The 23,186-nt window shown below is 40.9% G+C and overlaps 1 protein-coding gene across 1 annotated transcript in view; it reads right to left on the reverse strand.

Annotated features, from left to right (window-relative positions):
• LOC141107440 (butyrophilin subfamily 1 member A1-like) overlaps positions 1–23,186 on the reverse strand; it is a 177,170-nt gene that overhangs the window by 16,376 nt on the left and 137,608 nt on the right. Inside the window, exons 4-5 of the mRNA XM_073598159.1 lie at positions 5,373–5,651; positions 3,208–3,324 (exon numbers count right to left, since the gene is read on the reverse strand). Of these exons, the coding sequence (XP_073454260.1) occupies positions 3,208–3,324; positions 5,373–5,651 (396 nt within the window). The remainder of the gene's footprint in view (positions 1–3,207; positions 3,325–5,372; positions 5,652–23,186) is intronic.

Genomic DNA, 23,186 nt, shown 5'->3' on the forward strand with positions numbered 1-23,186 from the left:
CGTGCAATTGTCAGTTAAAACGACGCAGTGCCGAATCGCGAAAAGTGCTCTGGTCTTTGGGCAGCCAAATGGTCCGGGGCTGAAGCGGTTAAAAGGCGGTCCTTAAGCTCCAGTCCTAGACATGTGCACTGCCGGAAATCTTTTTTGTTTTCGTTTCATTTGTTTTTTGTTTTTATCGTAAATTCGGAACTCGAAAATTTGGAAATACTTAAATTCGAAAATCCGAAAATGTGAAAATCCGAAAATAAGAAAGAAAATCCGAAAATCTGAAAATTCTAAATAATAACTAACTAACTAATATTAAATAACTCTTAAATTATAGGTATTGGAATTTTCTTTCAGATTTGGCTGTTAGTGAACGTAACGAATACGAATTTATCCGAAGTCACAAATTATCCGAAACAATGAATGCCGCATCTAAACAAATGTTACAGAACAAATTAATAACAAATTATAATAATAAAAAGTAATTTGTTACATTCCATTAGTTTAGATGCGGTATTGGGGGGGGGGGGGGTGGGTGTTAGGGGCTACTCCAAAAAATGCCCCATGACAAGGACATTTTATTTTCTCATTACCCAAAGATTGGACAATGGAATATAAAAATTTTAATTTGTTGTAGAAAAACAACTTAATACACATTGATACAAATCACATCTAAAAACATAATTGCATACAGAAGCTAGATGATACAGACTTTAAACAGTGGGAACCCCACAAATTAGTGGAGCCTCCGGAGATGTAGGTCTGAAGTGTAATCCTTGGTGATCCAATTAACTAGAAGATTGTATTTCTCCTTAGATGTATAAGGTCAATCCCTCCTGAAGAAGCAAATTTATTGGCGAAACATGTAGAGGATTACACTTTGGACCTCCACAAATTAGTGGAGCCTCCGGAGATGTAGGTCTGAAGTGTAATCCTTGGTGATCCAATTAACTAGAAGATTGTATTTCTCCTTAGATGTATAAGGTCAATCCCTCCTGAAGAAGCAAATTTATTGGCGAAACATGTAGAGGATTACACTTTGGACCTCCACAAATTAGTGGAGCCTCCGGAGATGTAGGTCCAAAGTGTAATCTCTACATGTTTTGCCAATAAATTTGCTTCTTCAGGAGGGATTGACAATACAATCTTCTAGTTAATTGGATCACCAAGGATTACACTTCAGACCTACATCTCCGGAGGCTCCACTAATTTGTGGGGTTCCCACTGTTTAAAGTCTGTATCATCTTGCTTCTGTATGCAATTATGTTTTTAGATGTAATTTGTATCAATGTGTATTAAGTTGTTTTTCTACAAATATAATTTTTATATTCCGTTGTCCAATCTCTGGGTACCGAGATAGTCCATAAAATTTCCCCGTCATGGGGCATTTTTTGGAGTAGCCCCTGACATACCCCACCCCCATACCTCATCACTGTTAATATAAGGATGATGGTACCCGCCCCTATCTTCATTTATTAATTGAGGCACTCTTTTCTATTAGTTTAGATGCGGAATTCGTTATTTCGGATAATTCGTAACTTCAGATAAATTAGTATTCGTTACGTTTCGTCACTAACAGCCAAATCTGAAAGGAAATTCCAATACCTATAATTTAATCGTTTAGTAAAAGTTAAGTTATTATTAGTTAGTTATTATTTCAGATTTTCGGGTTTTCAAATTTTTTGTTCTTATTTTTGGATTTTCATTCTTTTGAATTTTCATATTTTCGAATTTCCAAAGTTTCCGAATTTTCAGATTTCAGAATTTCAGAGTTTTCGAATTCCGAAAAATTCTGAAATTCGAAAAATTTGAAGTTTCAGAAATGTGAAAATTCAGAATTTTTTCGAATTTCTGGATATTCTGAAAACGTAGTTAAACGGGTTTGTCACTAACAGCCAAATCTGAAAGGAAATTCCAATACCTATAATTTAATAATTTAGTAATAGTTAAGTTATTTATTATTAGTTAGTTATTATTTCAGATTTTCAAATTTTTGGAGTTTTCAAATTTTGGTTCTTATTTTTCGGATTTTCATTCTTTCGAATTTTCGTATTTTTGAATTTTCAAAATATTCGGATTTTCGGATTTCAGAGTTTTCGAATTCCGAAAAATTCAGAAATTCGAAAAATTTGACGTTTCGGAAATTTAAAAATTCAGATTTTTTTTCGAATTTCCGAATTTTCTGAGAACGTAGTTAAACGGGTTCATCACTAACAACCAAATCTGAAAGTAAATTCCAATACCTATAATTCAATAATTTAGTAATAGTTAAGCTATTAGTTAATAGTTAAGTTATTTATTATTAGTTAGTTATTATTTCAGATTTTCAAATTTTTGAGTTTTCAAATTTTTGTTCTTATTTTCGGATTTTCACTCTTTTAAATTTTCGAATTTCAGAATTTTCCGATTTCAGAATTTCAGAGTTTTCGAATTCCGAAAAATTCAGAAATTCGAAAAATTTGAAGTTTCGGAAATTTGAAAATTCTGAATTTTTTCGAATATTCTGAAAACGTAGTTAAACGAGTTTGTCATTAACAGCCAAATCTGAAAGGAAATTCCAATACCTATAATTTAATAGTTTAATAATAGTTAAGTTATTAGTTAATAGTTAAGTTATTTATTATGAGTTATTATTTCAGATTTTCAAATTTTTCGGGGTTTACAAATTTTTGTTCTTATTTTCGGATTTTCATTCTTTTGAATTTTCGTTTTTTTGAATTTCCAAAATTTCCCAACTTTCGGATTTCAGAATTTCAGAGTTTTCAAATTCCGAAAAATTCTGAAATTAGAAAATTAGAAATTTCTGAGATTCTGAATGTTTTTTAAATGTCTGAATATTCTGAAAACGCAGTTAAACGGGTTTTCGTTTATTCGGATATTTTCGAATGAATGAATTTGTCGAAATTCGTTAAAAAGCGATTTCAGAACAAAACAAATTGTACACGTCTAACAGTCAATTACTTTGCCTAGAGTCAATGTCATCAGTCTGCTGCAGGCAGTAGGAAGCATTTCCTCAGTCTCCTCCCCCTCCCCCTCAGATCACTCAGACTGTCCACAGTAACATTGTAGCAAGTCACAAGGCTGCAGCAGGTCTGGGAGAGGTAATGAATACTGGAAGTGACACATTATTGAGCATGCATGCGATTCACATGAAGAAATATATCTGATGGAAGGTAGGTCCATTGTAGGGAACAGGTAAGTGCTGACAATGTTTCTACTCACCTTTCTGGGTTCTCTGTCTTTTTATAAGAAATATCATGAATGCTGCACCGACCAGGAACAGGGAAAAGACAACCATGAAGGCAAAGGCCCAAGATGACACCCGAGGGAACATTTCCTCTGTGGAGGCAAACAGCCAATCACTGGTACATAGAGATACAAACATCCCGCATATCCACAGACACAGTGCCTGCTTAGAAACACAACGATCCACCGAAAATTCATTGCGAGTTCAGCTATAAATTATTCATCCTGTGAAACTGCTTGTCCATTCATTCTGTGGGAACAGGGGTCAAAATCGAACGTTATTAGGCTGTATTCTTCCCAGGTCGAATGTGTGGGAAAGAAATAATTATTTACTATAACGGTCAGCTCCACCTAGTGGCCGTATTGTCACCGTCAGCTCCATCTAGTGGCCCGTAATGTCATTGCTGGCTCCATCTAGTGGCCATACTGCGGTATTTTCTTTGATTTAACCTGGAAAGAAAACAGCCCTATACCAGTGATGGCGAACCTTGGCACCCCAGATGTTTTGGAACTACATTTCCCATGATGCTCATGCACTCTGCAGTGTGGTTGAGCATCATGGGAAGTGTAGTTCCAAAACATCTGGGGTGCCAAAGTTCACATTCACTGCCCAATACCATCAGATTTTGAATCCATTTGCACAGAACGAAGGTACATGCAGTTTCACAAGACGAATAGCCCTGCAATTTTTTTTTTTTTTTTTAAATAAATGCACCTACATTACTTATATTGCTTTTATAGTAAGTGCAAAGCTAACATTTATCTGATTAGGAATCATTGGGCCCCATGGCACAATTTAATGGGGGGGTCTCAGCTAGCTCTCGGTGTAGGAGCTGGCACTGCCGGCATCATTGATGTTGATTTTAAAGTGGAAGTAAGCCTATCCATAAAACAGTTTCATTCCCGGCACGTGCCGCAAATGTAACACTCCCATTGGTTGTGCTCTCAACCAAACTGTCGAACCATCCAATGGCTGGGGTCATAACTGATCACATGTGCGGCATCATGGCAGTTGAAGATTAAACAGAGGCAAAGATGGCAGCTTCCTTGGCTGAAAACGATAGGAGGGTTTACTTGCAACTTCTGCCTAAATAAAGGATAGGAAAAAGAAGAGCTGTCATCACCAACAGCTCCATCTAGTGGCCATAGTGCAGTATTATCCTAAACTACCTCAATGAGGGAAATACTGCCTTATGGCCACTAGATGGCACTGATAATCATAGGAAATAAACACATTATGAGGATTATTTTGCAATGCCAGGTCATTCACACAGTGATTTTTTTTTTTTTACAACTAGACCTCTAAGTGTCAGAACACAACTTCTGTCTGTCGTTTTGATGACACCAATAAATATAATGCCAAATCTATGCTCTAGGCCAGGGATATGCAATTAGTGGACCTCCAGCTGTTGCAAAACTACAAGTCCCACCATGCCTCTGCCTCTGGGTGTCATGCTTGTGGCTATCAGAGTTTTGCTATGCCTCATGGAACTTGTAGTTCTGCAACAGCTGGAGGTCCGCTAATTGCATATCCCTTGCTCTAGGCACATCTCCAATATAAAAATGGTTCTTTGGCAAAAAAAACCCCAAAACAAACCAAAAAAAAACTAAAAGAAGCAAAAAAAAACTATGTATAAATAATAATAAAAAAAACATAAAAAAAAACCTAAAAGAAGCAAAAAAAAACTATGTATAAATAAATAAAAAAAAAAAAACCCAAAACAAACCAAAAAAAAACTAAAAGAAGCAAAAAAAACGATGTATTAATTAAAAAAAACAACAAAACAAACAAAAAAAAACGAAAAGAAGAAAAAAAAAACTATGTATAAATAAAAAAAAAAAACCCAAAACAAACCAAAAAAAAAAAACTAAAAGAAGCAAAAAAAAACTATGTATAAATAATAATAAAAAAAAAACACAACAAAACAAACATAAAAAATAAAATAAAACAAGCAAAAAAACTATGTATAAATAAAAAAAAAGCAAAAAAAACAAAAACAAACAAAAAAAACTAAAACAAGCAAAAAAAAAATGTATAAATAAAAAACAAAAAACGTGCAGACTCAATGGACCACTTGTTCTTTTTTTTCTGCAGTCAATTTTTCATGTTTCTAAATAAAACGCAATAAGATTTTATGTACCTGAAATAGTCATATAAAGTCCAGTCGATTTCCCAGTCACGGGGTGCCGCACTACACCATATAGACGCCGTTGGCTGGGCTCCTTCAGTAGAACCCGGCTCTCTAGTGTGAAAAGTCCATTGGTTTGGTTGGAGATGGTCTCTGATGTATCAGCGATGACAGGAACACCTTCCAGCTCCCAATGCATTTCTGGCCTGGGGAACCAATCGGAAGTGAAGAAGGACACCATGATGACGCCATCTTTCAGAGAGACGGACATGACGGGAAGGGAACCAGATCCTGTCAGAAAGAATCAACCTGTTAGCAAGTTTACTGACTGCTCTTTCAGTCTTTAATTTTTGTAGAAGAAAGCCTACAATATATTCATTACTTACTCTGGCCTTTCCCAACTTTTTGAACCCATAAAAAACAATTTCCAGTCTCAGGGAATCCCTACTAAAATTTATATCTACAGATAATAATGCATTAGCAAGATGAATAGGTTTACATCGGTGGTCAGTATAAGAAGGGCACCCTTATAATATGGTCAGTGGGAAAGGTGCCCCCGTTCAGTTGACTGAAGAACGCTCCTTAGATTGATGTTCAGTGGAAAAAAATGCCCCTTTTTATTTGTGGTCAGTGAGAAGAATGCTCATTACATTGGTTGTCATCAGGAAGAATGTCCCTTACACATGAGAAGAATGCCGCTCTTACAATGGTGGCCATATTAGGCCAGGAATGTCACGCTAGTGACATTCTTGGCCTAATATGGCCACCATTGTAAGAGCGGCATTCTGTTACCCCCGCTCCTTCTGTTACACGAGGCTGCAAGGCAAGGAATTCCCTGGCCACAGTTGATTGCTATCCTGTGACAGCTTCCTGTCGATAACCCTAGCCCTTACATTGGAAGAATTCTCCTTACAATGAGAAGAATGCTCCTTAAATTGGTGGTCAATAGGAAGAATTCTCCTTGGTGGTCAGTTATAAGAATGCTCCTCTTTCAATGATGGCCAGTGAGAAAAATGTCCCTTACGTTGGTGATCAATGTCATTGACCAAATGTGGCCATTTAGCCAAATTAGGCCAATTAATGCCCCTTCGTTACACGAGGCTGTGATTGGGCAGGTGGCATGCCATCATGTGATAGCTTCTCTTAGGTAGTCCTAACCTGTACATTGGTGGCCAGTGAAAAGAATGCCCCCTACATTGGTAGTCAATGTCATTGACCAAATATAGCCTTGTGCCCATGTTTGGTAAATGTTGTCTCCAGCATCCCCTCCACTTTGTTATGCAAGGCTGGAGGCACTGTGGATTGTGCTTGTGGTCTTCTATCATGTGACAACATCCCACGGGTTTGGCCTGAACCTTAGCTCACCACTAGTGGCCGATGAGAGGAATGCCCCTTACTTTGGGGGTCATTGAGAAGAAAGATCCTTACAGTTATGATCAATGGGAAGAATGTTATTTACATTTGTGGCCAATGAGGAGAATAATGTCGCGTACACACGGGCGGACTTTTCGGCATCAAAGGTCCGACGGACTTTTGACGGACTTCCGATGGACTTTCGAATGAACGGACTTGCCTACACACGATCACACCAAAGTCCGATGGATTCGTACATGATGACGTACACCGGACTAAAACAAGGAAGTTCATAGCCAGTAGCCAATAGCTGCCCTAGCGTCGGTTTTCGTCTGTCGAACTAGCATACAGACGAGCGGATTTTTCGACTGGACTCGAGTCCGTTGGAAAGATTTGAAACATGTTCTAAATCTAAAGTCCGTCAGATTTTTGACAGAAAAAGTCTGCTGAAGGTCCAATGAAGCCCACACACGGTCGGATTGTCCGCCGGACTGGGCCTGTCGGACCAGTCCAGTCGAAAAGTGGGATCAATGCTTCTTACATTGGTTATCAGTGGGATCAATGCTTCTTACATTGGTGGTTAGTGGGAAGAATATTCCTTACATTGATGGTCAGTGGGAAGAATGATCCTTACATTGGTGGTCAGTTTGAAGAACGTTCCTTACATTGGTGGTCAGTGGGAAGAATGCTCCTTACATTGGGGGTCAGTGAGAAAAATGCTCCTTACATGGGGAGGTCAGTGGGACGAATGCTTCTTACATTAGTAAATCAAAAATAATAATGCGCCAAACCAAAAAATGAAAAGAGCAGCCAACACAACAATCAGACAAATTGTGATGAAATAACGTAAAAAAGTGTGGCGCTTAGAAAAGAAAAATACTGTGTATGTTCGTTATTGGGCAGAGCCAACCCGAATGTCCATCTGGAAGGCAATTGTGCGGAATAAAGTCCTCAGATGTTCACCTATACACCCATCTTGGACTTCTAGCTTTATCAATATCTCATATGTTGATGTACTGTATACTCTAGTTTTGGCAGCAATACCATCATCGTAATTTTTTCTGTTCACTTTTTGGTATTATCACCTATTAATGTTTGTAGCACTATTGGGTTTTCTATTTTAGTAATTCAACACCACTATTGGTTCACAGATTTCGCTATACATGAAACCACTTTTTCCCATTATATGGAACTATAGTCAGTTATTATAGGGTATACTTCACTTATTACCCCTTCTTTCTTGTCACTTTTGACTCTCAACCGATACCACTATTTTGGCAGATATCTATTTCTGTTAGTGTTAGTTAATAACATATACAGGAATAGTCCTGTGTTTCACTAAATACTTTATTGCGCACAATTGCCTTCCAGATGGACATTCGGGTTGGCTCTGCCCAATAACAAACATACACAGTATTTTTCTTTTCTAAGCGCCACACTTTTTTATGTTGCTTCTTACATTAGTGGTCAGTGAGAAGAATATTCCTTACATTAGTGGTCAGTGAGAAGAATGTTCCTTACATTAGTGGTCAGTGAGAAGAATATTCCTTACATTAGTGGTCAGTGAGAAGAATGCCAACCTTAACAACAGCTAAAAGGTTGATGTCACTGGCTATGGCTATGGAGGTTGGCCTGCAACTATGCAAGCACCATTAGATTGGAGGTTTATCCACCACTTTTCAAGGAACCCCAAGCAACCTCTGGAGGAACCCTGGTTGTGAATGGTCGTCTTACACAGTTGACTATATTTTATGTCTTTTATATTTTACATGTCTGCAGATGTTGAACTGTCTTTTCTTTTTTTCTAAAGTTTCCAGGCCAGCAAGCTTCTTTCTTTTCCTCCCAAACTCACTGGCACGTTGAGCTGCTCAGCTAGTCTGGATAACTCAGTATGGAAAGAGTTAAGCAGCTCAGATGCCTATCTGTGACCATTAGAGGAACCTTGTGGTTTTCTGCCTGAATGGTTCCTGAAGTTTATTCTAATCTTAATCTAAATCATAAAATAAACCAAGAAAACCTTATCTGACAAACATCACAGAAAACATTCTCCATTGCCGAATTGTTATTGAATACAGGTTGCCTTCAGGGAGACGATCAGAAGATCCATAAGAAGCTGCAATGATAGACCAACCTCGACTTTGGAAAGGTTAGCCTCAGGTCTGTACCCTTCTACCTCCCGAACATTCCTATTGGTCACGAAGGCTGCCCATGATAAGAATGAAACAATTGGATCAAGAGGTGGGAGGAAGCGAGGTGTCATTTGATCCTTTTTGCGAAAAGTCAAGATTTACATAGAACTTCAGCTGTATCTATATCTCTGGATCTGCCAATCATTTTGGAGAATGGTTTTCACTGAAGTTTACCGTTGTTTTTATTCAATCATATGCGGTTTGAATTCCCCACATTTGTGGAAGGTTTCCTTTAAACCACTGGTCTCCCAACTGTGGCCTGTGGGTCGGATGTGGCCCTTTGCTTGTATGCATCTGGCCCTTGGGGCACTATTCCTCCCACTGATATGAGGTGCTATTCTTCCACGCGATACTAATGCCGCGTACACACGACCGGACTTTACGGCATACTTGGTCCGGCGAACCTGAGTCCGTCGGACAATTCGATCGTGTGTGGGCTCCAGCTGACTTTTTTTTCTCAAAAGTTTGACGGACCTAAAAAATGAAACATGTTTCAAATCTGTCCGACGGACTCGAGTCCCGTCGAAAAGTCAGCTCGTCTGTATGCTAGTCCGACGGACAAAAAACAATGCTAGGGCAGCTATTGGCTACTGGCTATGAACTTCCTTGTTTTAGTCCGGTGTACGTCATCACGTACGAATCCGTCAGACTTTGGTTGATTGTGTGTAGGCAAGTCCATTCATTCAAAAAGTCCATCGGAAAGTCCGTCAAAAAGTCCGCAGGACAAAGTCTGCCGTAGAGTCCGCTCGTGTGTACGCGACATAACAGTATGGCATCATTCCTTCCACTGATACCAACAATGGGGCATTATTCCTTCACTGATACCAATGATGGAGCACTATTTCTCCCCCTGACACCAACAGTGGGCACTATTCCTTCACTGACACCAACCGTGGGGCATTACTCCTTCCACTTATATCAAAAGTGGGCACTATTCCTTCACTGACACCAAAAATGGGACATTATTCCTTCACTGACACCAACAATAGGACACTATTCCTCAAACTGACACAAACAATACGGCACTATTGCTTCCACTGACACCAATGGGGTATAATTCCTATCACTAATATAAATGATAAAACATTGTTTTTCCCATAGACACCAACAATGGGGCACTATTCCTCTTACTGATACCAATGATGGGGCACTATTCCTTCCACTGCTACCAATGATATGGCACCATTCCTCCGGCTTACATCAATGATGGGGTACTATTCCTCCCACTGACACCAACAGTGGGCACTAATCCTTCACTGACACCAAAAATGGGACATTATTCTTTAACTGACACCAACCATGGGACACTATTCCCCAAACTGACACCAACAATGGGGCTCTAATCCTTCCACTGACACAAATGGGGTATCATTTCTATCACTGATATAAACGATGGAACATTGTTTCTTCCACAGACACCAACAACGGGCCACTATTCCTCCCACTGACACCAATGATTTGGCATGATTCCTCCTACTGACACCAATGATGGGGCACAATTCTTCCCACTGACAGCAATAATGGGGCACTATTCCTCCCACGGACACCAACAGTGGGGCACTATTCCTCCCACTGACACCCATGATGGGGCACTATTCCTCCCATGGACAGCAATGATGGGGCACTATTCCTCCCACTGACACCCATGATGGGGCACTATTCCTCCCATGGACAGCAATGATGGGGCACTATTCCTCCCACTGACACCCATGATGGGGCACTATTCCTCCCATGGACAGCAATGATGGGGCACTATTCCTCCCACTGACACCCATGATGGGGCACTATTCCTCCCACGGACAGCAATGATGGGGCACTATTCCTCCCACTGACACCCATGATGGGGCACTATTCCTCCCACGGACAGCAATGATGGGGCACTATTCCTCCCACTGACACCAATGATGGGGCACTATTCCTCCCACTGACATCAATGATGGGGCACTATTCCTTCCACTGACACCAATCATGGGGCACCATTCACCCTACTAACACCAATGATGGGGTACAATTGCTCCCAATGACACCAATGATGAGGCACAATTCTTCCCACTGACACCAATGAGTACTATTTCTCCTCCTACTGACTACAGGTTCTATGTGATTTTTTTTTTATTCCAACTGACCACCAAACCCCCAGACACTGTATACTCCCACTGATGTTGGGGCATTTTTCTCCTGCTGGCCATAGTCCACCAATGTCAGTGAAGTGGCCCTTTGTATAGAAAGTTTGGAGACCTCTTCTTTAAACAATTAAGATCATTGGTGTAAAACATTTGTGGATCCTTAAGTTGGGTGATTTGGTGACCCTATTTTATTATCGAATACCCTCAACTAAATACACTCAGCAGCTTCTACTGATCATGGCAGTTAGGTGGGATTTTGGCTGTAATTTTATAAATAAAGTGATGACGGTTCATGTAATGTATATTATGGGATGTCTTGCTTTAATGGCCTGCTTTAGATCATGCCACTGCATTTCAATGGGATTGAGATCAGGACTTTTACCTGGTCATCCTTAATATGAATCCTCTTCTGTATAGACCAGCCTGCTACCAGATTCTTCCTGCTTTGTTTTTTTGCATGACCCATTTAAACCATCTGTACTTGTCAATAAAGTAACATATTTAGTATCTATTTACTCTATACCAGGGGTGCCCAAACTTTTTTTTCTAAAGAGGGCCAGATTTGATGAAGTGAACATGTATAGAACATGCCGACCATTTTGCCTGACATTCTTCAAACCATTAAAATTTGGTCTAAGTGCAGTGGCGTCTGGTGCTCAATTTTTTTTTTTTTGGGGGGGGTGCAAAGAAACTGAAAAATTTTGAAAAAAAGAAAAAAAATTGAAGCCTCACTGTACCATCAAACACATCCACTGTGCCCATCAATTGCCACCACTGTGCCATCAAACGCAGCCACTGTGCCCATCAAACGCAGCCACTGTGCCCATCAAACGCAGCCACTGTGCCCATCAATTGCTAACACTGTGCCCATCAATTGCCGCCACTGTGCCATCAAACACAGCCACTGTGCCCATCAATTGCTGACACTGTGCCCATCAATTGCCGCTACTGTGCCATCAAACACAGCCACTGTGCCCATCAATTGCTGACACTGTGCCCATCAATTGCCGCTACTGTGCCATCAAACACAGCCACTGTGCCCATCAATTGCTGACACTGTACCATCAAACACAGCCACTGTACCCATCAATTGCCGCTACTGTGCCATTAAACGCAGCCACTGTGCCCATCAATTGGTGACACTGTGCCCATCATCGCCACCACTGTACCAACAAACACAGCCACTATGCCATCAAATGCAGCCACTGTGCCATCAAACGCAGCCACTGTGCCCATCAATTGCTGCCACTGTGCCATCAAATGCAGCCACTGTGCCCATCAAACGCAGCCACTGTGCCATCAAACGCAGCCACTGTGCCATCAAACGCAGCCACTGTGCCATCAAACGCAGCCACTGTACCCATCAATTGCTGCCACTGTGCCCAACAAATGCTCCCACTGTGCCCATCAATTGCTCCCACTGTGCCATATCAAATGCTGCCAGTGTGCCCCCCCCGCCTGCCATCTGCACTTACCCTGTCTCGGTGGGACAGCTCCTCGATGCTCCTCAATGTCTTCTCCTGTCCTCTCTTCCCTTCCTCGGCTATGACTGGACGCCTGATAGGCGTCCAATCACAGCGCCTGTTGGTTCATCAGGTGACGGGTAACAGATCGAAGCACCAGATTGGCGGAGAGGCGGTTTAGTGTTAGTAAAGTGAATATTCAACACCGCTGAGTGACCTGCGAGCGCCCAGCATGGCGCTCGCAGGTCACCTTTTATGACGCCTATTAGAGCCTATGGCTCTAATCAGGGGCTTCAAAAACACGCCATGCCGCTGTAATTCAGGCGCACGGAAAGGGGCCGGGCACCTGAATAGGGGGTGCCAGCGGCGGCAAAAGATAGATTCATGCAATGCATAAATCTATCTATTAGTGCTAGAGGGGGTGGCAGGAGAGAGGGGGCGACTCCCGTATACCCTTATGGAAGCATCGCCACTGTCTAAGTGTGTTCACCCGAGCACTAATACACGGCCCAACAAGAATTCTCTTGCCTTTGTGGCTGTGTGTGGTGAGGAGATGAGCTCGGGCGTGTTATTTGGATATTTATATATCTTTTGTGGCCCCCAACGAATCCCCGAGCGCCGCTCAGGACTAAGGATGAGCTCGGGCGTGTTATTTGAATATACCGTATTTATCGGCCTATAATACACACAGGCGTATAACACGCACCTTCACTTTAAGAGGGAAAAAAATAAAATTTTAGCTAAAGAACTGTGAAGCAAAATAGGGGTCAGTGCCAATCAATGCAGCCTCACCAGTGCCATGAATGCGGCCTTACCATTGCCATGAATGCAGCCTCACCAGTGCCATGAATGCAGCCTCACCAGTGCCATGAATGCAGCCTCACCAGTGCCATGAATGCAGCCTCACCAGTGCCATGAATGCAGCCTCACCAGTGCCATGAATGCGGCCTCACCAGTGCCATGAATGCGGCCTTACCATTGCCATGAATGCAGCCTCACCAGTGCCATGAATGCAGCCTCACCAGTGCCATGAATGCAGCCTCACCAGTGCCATGAATGCAGCCTCACCAGTGCCATGAATGTAGCCTTTACCAGTGCCATGAATGTAGCCTCACCAGTGCCATGAATGCAGCCTCACCATTGCCATGAATGTAGCCTTTACCAGTGCCATGAATGTAGCCTCACCAGTGCCATGAATGCAGCCTCACCATTGCCACGAATGCAGCCTCACCATTGCCATGAATGTAGCCTTTACCAGTGCCATGAATGTAGCCTCACCAGTGCCATGAATGCAGCCTCACCGTTGCCATCAGTACAGCCTGATTCATGCCCATCTGCAGCCTCGAAGGGGACAGGGAGGGGGCGGGACGAGCGCCAACAGATTAGTGGCTTGAAAAAGTATTCATACCCTATGAAATTATCCACATTTTGTCATGTTACAACCAAAAACGTACATTTACTTTATTGGGATTTTATGTGATAGACCAATACAAAGTGGCATATAATTGTGAAGTGGAAGGAAAATGATAAATGGTTTTCACATTTTTTACAAAAAAATATCTGAAAAGTGTGGGGTACATTTGTATTCAGCCCCCTTTAGGCTCGATTCACACCTATGCATGTTGCTTTTGAGCGTTTTTGGAGGTTTTTTTTTCATGCTTGCCACGTTTTTGAGCAGCGTTTTTGCGGCGTTTTTGCCGCGATTTGCGTTTTGCGTTTTTTTTTTTTTTTTTTTTTTTTACAGTTTTTTTTTACAGTTTTTTTTTACAGTCTTAAAAAAGATTTAAAAAAAAAAAAAAAACAGCAAAAACGCATCAAAAACGCTGCAAAAACGGTGCACTTGAGTTTTTGATGCTTGTCCATTGAATTCTATTACATGCAAAACGCTGCATTTTGCATGAAAAAAAGTCCCTGACCCTTTCCAAAAATGCAGAGAAACAAAAAGGCATTGATGTGAACATGTTCCATAGGAACCCATGTTAAAAAATTCCCGTGCATTTCTGCAAAATGCAAAATGCATCAAAAAACGCGCTAGTGTGAATGGAGCCTTATGCTGGCCATACACTATACAGAAAATCGGCCGAACCCATTTTCGAAAAAAGAACGTTCGGTAATGACCGCAAACGATCACGCCATCAGGTAAGTAAAGATTTTCGATCGTTAAATCGTTTATGAACAGCAATGTATCGTTTTTTCGTTCGTTTTTTTCATTTATAAAAGGAAGTGTCAAAATGTGTGACCTCTGTACTGTGGCTTCCTGTGTTTGACGAGGAGCAACATACGTTTGTGCGTACGTCGGAACGAACCCTCTACCTACAATATGGATGTAGATGAAAGGACCATTGGCATAGTCATGCTTGGAGTGATGGCTATACAACAAGCAGAGGAACCCATAATCAAAAGGCGAAGGTTATGGAGTAAAGAGTGGCTGAAGAACCGGGATGACTTCTCCCATATGAAATTGGTTCGAGAGCTCAAGGAAAACAATCCAGATGACTATCGGAACTATCTGAGGATGCCTGATGAGTCCTTTCAGCTCTTATTGAGTAAAGTGTCACCCCTTATTACCAAAAAAGACACAGTCTTAAGACCAAGCATCCCAGCAGAGCAGAGACTGGCAGCAACACTTCGCTTTCTGGCAACTGGCCGAAGTTATGAAGATTTAAAGTTCACTACCGGAATCTCTGCCCAGTCACTTGGCCGCATCATACCAGAGACCTGCCAAGCCATTATAAAGATCATGCAAGAGGAATACCTAAAGGTAATGACACACTGCTTTTATTTTGAACTCTCAAACACTGTACAGCTTGCTTTGTTTAACTTTGATTTTAGAAGCTCTAAACATATCAGTAAACTCAAACTAGTTCATAACATGTCAAACTGACAAACATAACATATTTAAACCCAAATGTATGTTATTCACAAAGATGTGTACTGATAATCATGTCCCCAGTTGCTTTGTTGACGATCCTGCTGTGGGAATGGTATGTGCCATTGATGCATTTGTGGAGGTACTTGCAATGATTGTGGCTGTGTGGTTTGCAATGATTGTGGCTGTGTGGTTTGCAATGATTGTGGCTGTGTGGTTTGCAATGATTGTGGCTGTGTGGTTTGCAATGATTGTGGCTGTGTGGTTTGCAATGATTGTGGGTGTGTGGTTTGCAATGATTGTGGGTGTGTGGTTTTGTGCTCAGCTAAGTGTGTATTTGTGGTCAGCTCCCCCCTTAACCCTTTATTAAGAAGTTGAATGAGTAATGGTTCCAGTAATTGTTTTTGGTCTTCTGACATCCTGCGCATTTTCTTTGCTGCAAATGCACCCAGGTCATCACATTCATCCTTCTTCTGATTTAACGCTGCAGATGCTTGTAGTAGAAAGTTGCCTGTTGCATCTTGCTTTGTCTTTCTCTTTTTGGTCATGCTTACTGGTGGTGATGTGACAGTTTGTGTTTCACTGCCAAATAGATCCTGTATAATAAAGCCAATTGTTATAATTTTTGGACAATTAAGCCTTAAAATTTTTTAAAACATTTATTTTTATCTTTGCACAGCTGCCATCATCTGTGGAGGAATGGAAATCAACTGCCAAACAATTTGAAGACTATTGGAATTTTCCAAACTGTGGTGGTGCCATAGACGGCAAACATGTTCGGATAATACCCCCAGCAAACTCTGGCTCATTCTTCTACAATTATAAAGGCTACTTTAGTATTGTCCTAATGGCAATTGTCAATGCCAAGTATGAATTTATTTTTGTTGACATAGGGAAAAATGGCAGAAATTCGGATGGGGGAATAATAGAGAAGACCTCTTTTTTCCAGCACTTAAAAAATGGACTTCTACATCTCCCATCACAAGAGGATACAGTTGAAGGTCTCAACTTCTCATTTGTTGCCGATGACACGTTTGCGTTATCTGAGCATATTTTAAAACCTTTTGCCCTCAAAAACCTGACACCTGAGCAAAAAATTTTTAATTATAGGTTATCTCGTGCTCGACGAGTAGTTGAAAACGCGTTCGGTATTATGGCCAACCGTTTTAGAATATTTCACACAGCAATAAATGTAGCCCCCCCAAAAATTGACACAATAGTCCATAGTTGCTGTGTGTTACACAATTTCTTACGGCGTACTAGCTCCACGTACATGCCCCAATCCCAGTTGGACCGGGAAGATACTTTGTCTGGGGATGTCACGCCTGGTGAGTGGCGTAATGACACCGAAGGCTTATTAAACCTAGGCCGTGCCCCACCACGTCTCTCCAGTCAAGTCGCTCGCCAGAGTCGCATTGATTATATGCACTATTTTCTCGGTCCTGGAGCAGTCGATTGGCAAAACAATGTCTAAATGCTATGTCAATTTGAGTGGCTGCATTTATATATTATTTCATTACTAAATACAGATGTCATGTAAGATTTTTCTTTAAATAAAAAACATTAACAAGTTACATGTGCTTTGATTTTTGTATGTATTCTCTTCAATTTTTAGTTTCAGATGTGTATAATAAAACATAATATTCTGACTTTACCTGACTGTCTGCCATTTCGTCAAATGTTCCATCTTCTTCATCTCCTGAAATATTCTCACTGATACTGTCTAAACTTGACACAGAGGGTCGTGCTTCCTCCTGGTCAGTCAGAAAACGTAGACTCTCGACATACCACAGGCGTGGCACATATACTTCATCTGCACCTGCACCAGATCTTTTGGATTCATTAATTTTATTTAATTCTTTTTTGAAGATCGTACGCAGATTGGCAATTTTTTTGGTCACATAGGATATATCTGCTTTTGCATACACAACAGTGCATAGTTCCACTAATTTAGTATACGCTTCTTTACGTTTTTGACGATCTGAGTAGTCTTTGGAGCGCACTTTCCATAGACATGTAAGGTCTCGGTACATTTCAATGAATTGTGGCAGGAAATGTGGTGATGTAAATTTGTCCACCATTGCTCCTGTAATTATCAAAAATGCTGCATTGTTCAGTTGCCAAACTACACCTAACAATTAACACCCTATAACTATTGTACTGGTCTGCTTACCTTCAGTTCTTCAAAATCTTCTGTGTATTGGCCCGTGTAATCCTTTTGTCTGGTCAGTGGCAAGACAACGTTCTGTTCAGTGTGTGTTAAGCACCATACACACGATCGGACCTTGTACAAACTTTCCCGTTGTTTTTTTTTTTGAAAAAGGGCCTTGTCTCTCTGAACTTGTATTGCATGGAGACGGTCTGACGTTTAGGCAACAAACACGAACGTAGTGACGTTAAAAACGTACGGATAAAACTTCCAAAGAAGACGTTAAATTCTTCGGCGTCACGCTTCGGGCTCCCTCTGCTAATTTCTAATTCTTATGTTTGGTCAGTGCAGATTCGTGCGTTACTTTGCGTTTACGACCGTTTGTAAAATTGTATGACAACCAGCCATGTTACACAATCCTAGGAGAGAGTGTGTTGTTTATGGGCTTGCAGTTCTTGCTGTGACTCTAGCCCGGTCCTGGAATAGTCAGAGTAGTAGGATGAGGATTATTTGGGACAAAACTTGGCTACTTAATCGTGACCAATTTAGCCATATGCCCTTGCTGCGTGAGCTGCAGGAGAATAATCCAAATGATTCTCTGAATTATCTCCGGATGACGGACTCCTGCTTTCAGCAACTATTGTAATTGCTGTCCCCCTATATCATGAAGCAGGACACCTGCATGAGGGCTGCTATTCCAGCCGAGCAAAAGCTCATAGCTACCTTACGTTATTTGGCGACAGGGAGGGGTCACCAGGATATCAAGTTTACCACTTGGATCTCTCACAAGGCTCTGGGAGAGATTATTCCTGAGACATGTAGTGCTATTATCCAAGTCCTGCAGAAGAACTATATTCGTGTAATTTTTTGTATTTAATATCACCTTCGTGTTTTTATAAAGTATTTTATAAATTTATTATTCCATCCTTCCCATTTTTGTAATATGCTGTGAATGAATGCCCTCTTTGTCCTCATGCATGCTGTAACTTTTTGGTGGCCTACATGCATATTTTCCTTCACTAACCTCCCCAGCATGCTACCCTTGGCCCACACACACCTAGCCTAGTAACTTAAAAGTGTTTTTATTTATGCTTCATTTTTAGGTTTACCACAAACACCCCCTAAAATGTGTCCCAATCTTATTCCTGTCCTATAAATTCATGCAGAGTGCAAGATTCCCTTTTTGGTTGTGCAAATACTTATCCCCCCCCCCTAAAAAAACACCCAAAAAACAGTCAACCGATATAGCTACTCTATCTGCTGATTTTGCAAAACATATACATAGTATCCCTTATTTTTTTAGGTAAGATTGCTGCCTAAATTCTCCAAAGCATGTAGTGCAAGGGCCTGCAAGATTACCTTCAAAAGGTCAAAATGATACGTTCGTTATGATGAATTTAGCATTATGAGGGCCTCACACCATCCCTGTGCTGTGCTGACTTCCTGTGTTTATAACTTTATCATAACGAATAATCCTAATTAACGAACATTGTTATTATTTTGTCCGATGTATGTCAAAATGTGTATAGATTTGAACAATGTGCCTTCTGATTAACGGATTTGCCCACTTCTTACCTGGCCACTGGCCTGACAATGTTCTAAAGATAGATGGTCAGGCAAAATAATAATTAATTTTTCATGCATTTAGCTCTCATGGAAGTGTAGAGGTTTACTTGTCAAAACCAGCTACCAATTCAACTCCCCCCCTTAAAGTTTAGGAATGTGCCACCAGAGGGGGTGAGGGAGCATATAATTTGAACTTAGCCTTTTTTGGATGTTGGGATGAATGGATGCCACTCTGACGGAGATGTGATGATACGTACTGAATTTTAGGATCGTATACAAAAAGGGACCTTAATTTTTCAAAATGCTCTGGACAATATTGAAGTACTAAATTTTGTCTTTGGGGCAGATGAGGCTACATTGCCTCGGAGAAAAGTGATGAGCCTTTTTCCCGACCAGCTCAATAGGCTGTGATGCCAGCTATGGCAAGTGCATGTGCTGGTTTGGGCTCCCAGAATGCCCGTCTTGTCAGTGAACAATATATGGACTACTTTTTTACATGCTGATTAATTATTTTACTTCTTAATAAAATGAGATTTTCAAGGAAATACTGTTGTCTGTTTACTAGCTTTGCAAATAGCCTTGATCTTTTGAATTTTTGCCACTAGTGCAAACCAACCTGATGTGCAACATGAGGTGACAATCTCACTTTGAGCTAACTATTATATTGTGCTGTGTCTCAGCTACACACATTTTAGAGTACACTGTCAATGTAACCACAGCAACTTAACAAATATACTGGTATTGAGCACTGAAATAAAAAAACATACATTGTTTTTTTTCCAAAAAGTTTTTATATGTGCACATTCCTGTGCGTTTTTTGCTTTGTACAAACAGGCATATTATCAAAATGAACTTGTATGACAACCACGAACTTACAAAGTTCAACATTAACAAAATCTTTCAATTTTTTTTTTTCTTTATTTCTTAGAAACAATTGTTTCACAAAATTTTTGATTTAAAATCTTGATGTAAATTTTTTAGGTATTTTTTTTTTTAGATATTTTTTTATTTTTGTGTGTAATTATTTTTTGATAATAATTTATTTAATTTTTTTTATTTTTATATCATTTTTTTTTTTTACATTTTTTTGGTCATTATTTTTTTTAAAAAATTTTGGTGATTAGTTTTGCAAATTTTTTTAAATTTTTTTTGTTTTTTTTTAATTAACAAACAGAAACAATAATTTGGACATAATCATGCAGCAGGAAATGAAGAACATGATAGATGTTTATGGACGTCAAAAGTGTTTAGATTCTACCCAAAACATCTATCATGTCCTTCATTTCCTGCTGCATTGTGTTAAGACGAGCTCTCATGGCATCTATTTCGCCATTCCATAACATGATCTGCGCTATGAGCCTTTGGGCGCTGTCTGCTGTAAAGTGGTCAGGTGGCTCTTCCACAACCAGAACATCACCTAAAAAAGTGAGAAAAAACATGTATTTAGAAATATGCAGGCATACATAGATTACCTGAAGCTGGGGTGTCAGACACTCACCTGGTGAGGTACAGGCTCCCACTTCCCCCACCTCTCTTTCATCATGTGTGATGCTGGTGCTGGGTTCAGGTTGGGGGTCCCGTCGATGTTGTGGCTCCCGGCGAGGTTGTGGCTCCCGGCGAGGTTGTGGCTCCCGCCGAGGTTGTGGGTCCCGGAGATGTTGGTGGTCCCGGCGAGGTTGGGGGTCCTGTTGACCCTGTTGTCTGCGTCTTTGATTCCCTATGAACAATTAAAAAAAGGTATACTTAGCACACAGATATTTATGGCCCGAAATAGGAATATGAAACATTGCTTTCAAGTGGTGTCCAATTGTCTGTTTAGGAAGAGAACCAAGTTGAAGACATGAAACCGAGCCCTTTCTTTGATGGCCTTCTCCATCCAGCCTACCCTACCGCATTTGGGTCGCACGCAATATCTATGCTTGTTGGTTGTTAACCATTTTATTGCTCTCTCTATGTATTTAATATTGTGAAATAAAAAGTTTTTAATTTTACATTCTTTTCTCTTATTCACCTGGAATACTTTAGCACTGCTATAATCCCCTGTCCCTTTACTCATTGGTTATGATTAAAAAGACCTTTGACCCCAAATTCAATACTTACCTTTTTGTGCCAAGTTTTTATGGTGTCCCACACTAGTGCTCCTGAGTCCAGATGTGTAAACAGCTGCTGTGTCCTCTCCTTACATTCCACTGAATCTATTTATCAATTAATTAAAATTTCAAAGACATCTAGACAACAATGTCTTTTAAATTCGTTCAATCACATAAATGATCATGACCAAAACAGTCATAAGCCTATATCAGTTTAAAAAAGTCGTATTCATTGGCAAACGATCACTGTTGGTCCTTACGAACGTTATTTCCTACCCACGAACGTTATTTAACACCTACGAACATTCAGTATAACAGTCCAGAAAAGCACATGGAGAAGCAGGCAAGTGAAGAATCATAAATGGGACACACAAGTACTTACTTTTTCGAAGTTCCTTCCTTATTTTGAGGTACTGATCTGGCTCCCTGTTTTTCAAGTCAGACCAGCGCTTCCTCAGCTGGTCCTTCTTTCTATGGACCCCAAACTTCTGCTCCAAGGCCTTCACCACATCAGTCAGGATTTTGTCCTTTACCAAATTGGGATGGGCATATGGGCCATGTTTCCCATCGTAATCTTGCTTTTTCAAGATAGAAACCATCTCCACCATCTCCTCAAATGACATGTTGGTGGCCTTCCTGGATCTGTATTCTGACACATGTGTCTCCGCCATGTTTGCTCCTCACTACGCACCAAAGAGAAAAGGGGCGGGCAATATTCAAGAAAAAGAACGTCAGGGGCGGAATTTCAGGCATGCGCCGTCTGTGTCAAGTTAACACGCGGTACGAACGAATGCGTGATGCCGTTCGGGTAGCGGAGTTTTCACGCCTAGATAGTGTATATCAATCGAACGAGCGTGTGATGTAAGATTACGTTCTGTTTGTGTGCGAGACAAAGGCAATCCGAGAGTCACCGCGAAAAGAAGCTGGTTCCAAATTCTGTCGCTCCCGTTCGTAATTTTTAATGGCATTTTTTAATTTGAAATGTCATTTTGCTCTCTGACTGTTTTAAACAGGGGAAACATGCGCCCCTTTACAGGCATACTATAGACCCCCCCATGGTACTAAATTTAAAGGAATATTACACTTTTATTGTTTGACTTTATTCATTATTAAAATCACTGTTCATGAAAAAAATGGGTGTTTTGTAAACTTTTCTGTCCATTCATACATGTCTCCTGGGGCAGGACCCAGGTCACCAAACACTTTTTTGGGCAATACCATGAATATAAGCCTTTACAATTACCACTTAGAATTATTCATGTTCAACTCCCTTAGACTTTAATGGTGTTCACGTGTTAAAATCAATTTTTGGCCTGTTCAAATGTTCTGTTGCAAAACTAACAGGGGGGTGTTGGTCTCATCCCTAATGGCAATTAGCTTGCATATTATCTCTTAAAATTATCACTTTGGAATTCTACCATAGATTTTTATAGGTTGGCAAATTAGAAAATGTTGTATGGGCCACACTGCAAACAGCCCCCCCCCCCCCACAGCTGCCCTACTGTCAATGCAGCGTGACCTGTGCCACATACAGCATGACCTGTGCCCAATACAGCCTGGTCTGCCTGTGCACCATACAGCCCCACCTATGCAGAGGAAGAGGCAAGCTACTAGGATCAGCAGAGAGCAGGATTGGCCACTGTAATAGCTTTCATTTGAATTTCTCCTCTTCCCGGGGCTCATCACATAGCCCCACCTCTTGGCCCGACGCCTTTGATGACGTCACATGTCCCACATTGGATCGGCGTTCTATCAAATGCACTGGCCCAAAAGGTGGAGCTATGTGACGTGAGCCCCGGGAACACTGGAAGTCATAATGAAAGCTCTTACATCGGGCAATTCAGCTCTCTGCTGATACGGACAGCTCGCCTCTTCCTCTCCTCTCTCTTCCCCTGGCTGGGAGACTGTGCCGGCGGTGCTCTTATCCTCACTGGGCCCCACTCGGCTGCGGGCCCCATAGCGCCCGCATGGGTCAATATGGTGGTAGTTACGACCCTGAATGCATAGTCATTTTTTTGGGT

The sequence above is a fragment of the Aquarana catesbeiana genome, linkage group LG09 (genome assembly GCF_042186555.1).
Source record: "Aquarana catesbeiana isolate 2022-GZ linkage group LG09, ASM4218655v1, whole genome shotgun sequence".
Taxonomy (NCBI): Eukaryota; Metazoa; Chordata; class Amphibia; order Anura; family Ranidae; genus Aquarana; species Aquarana catesbeiana.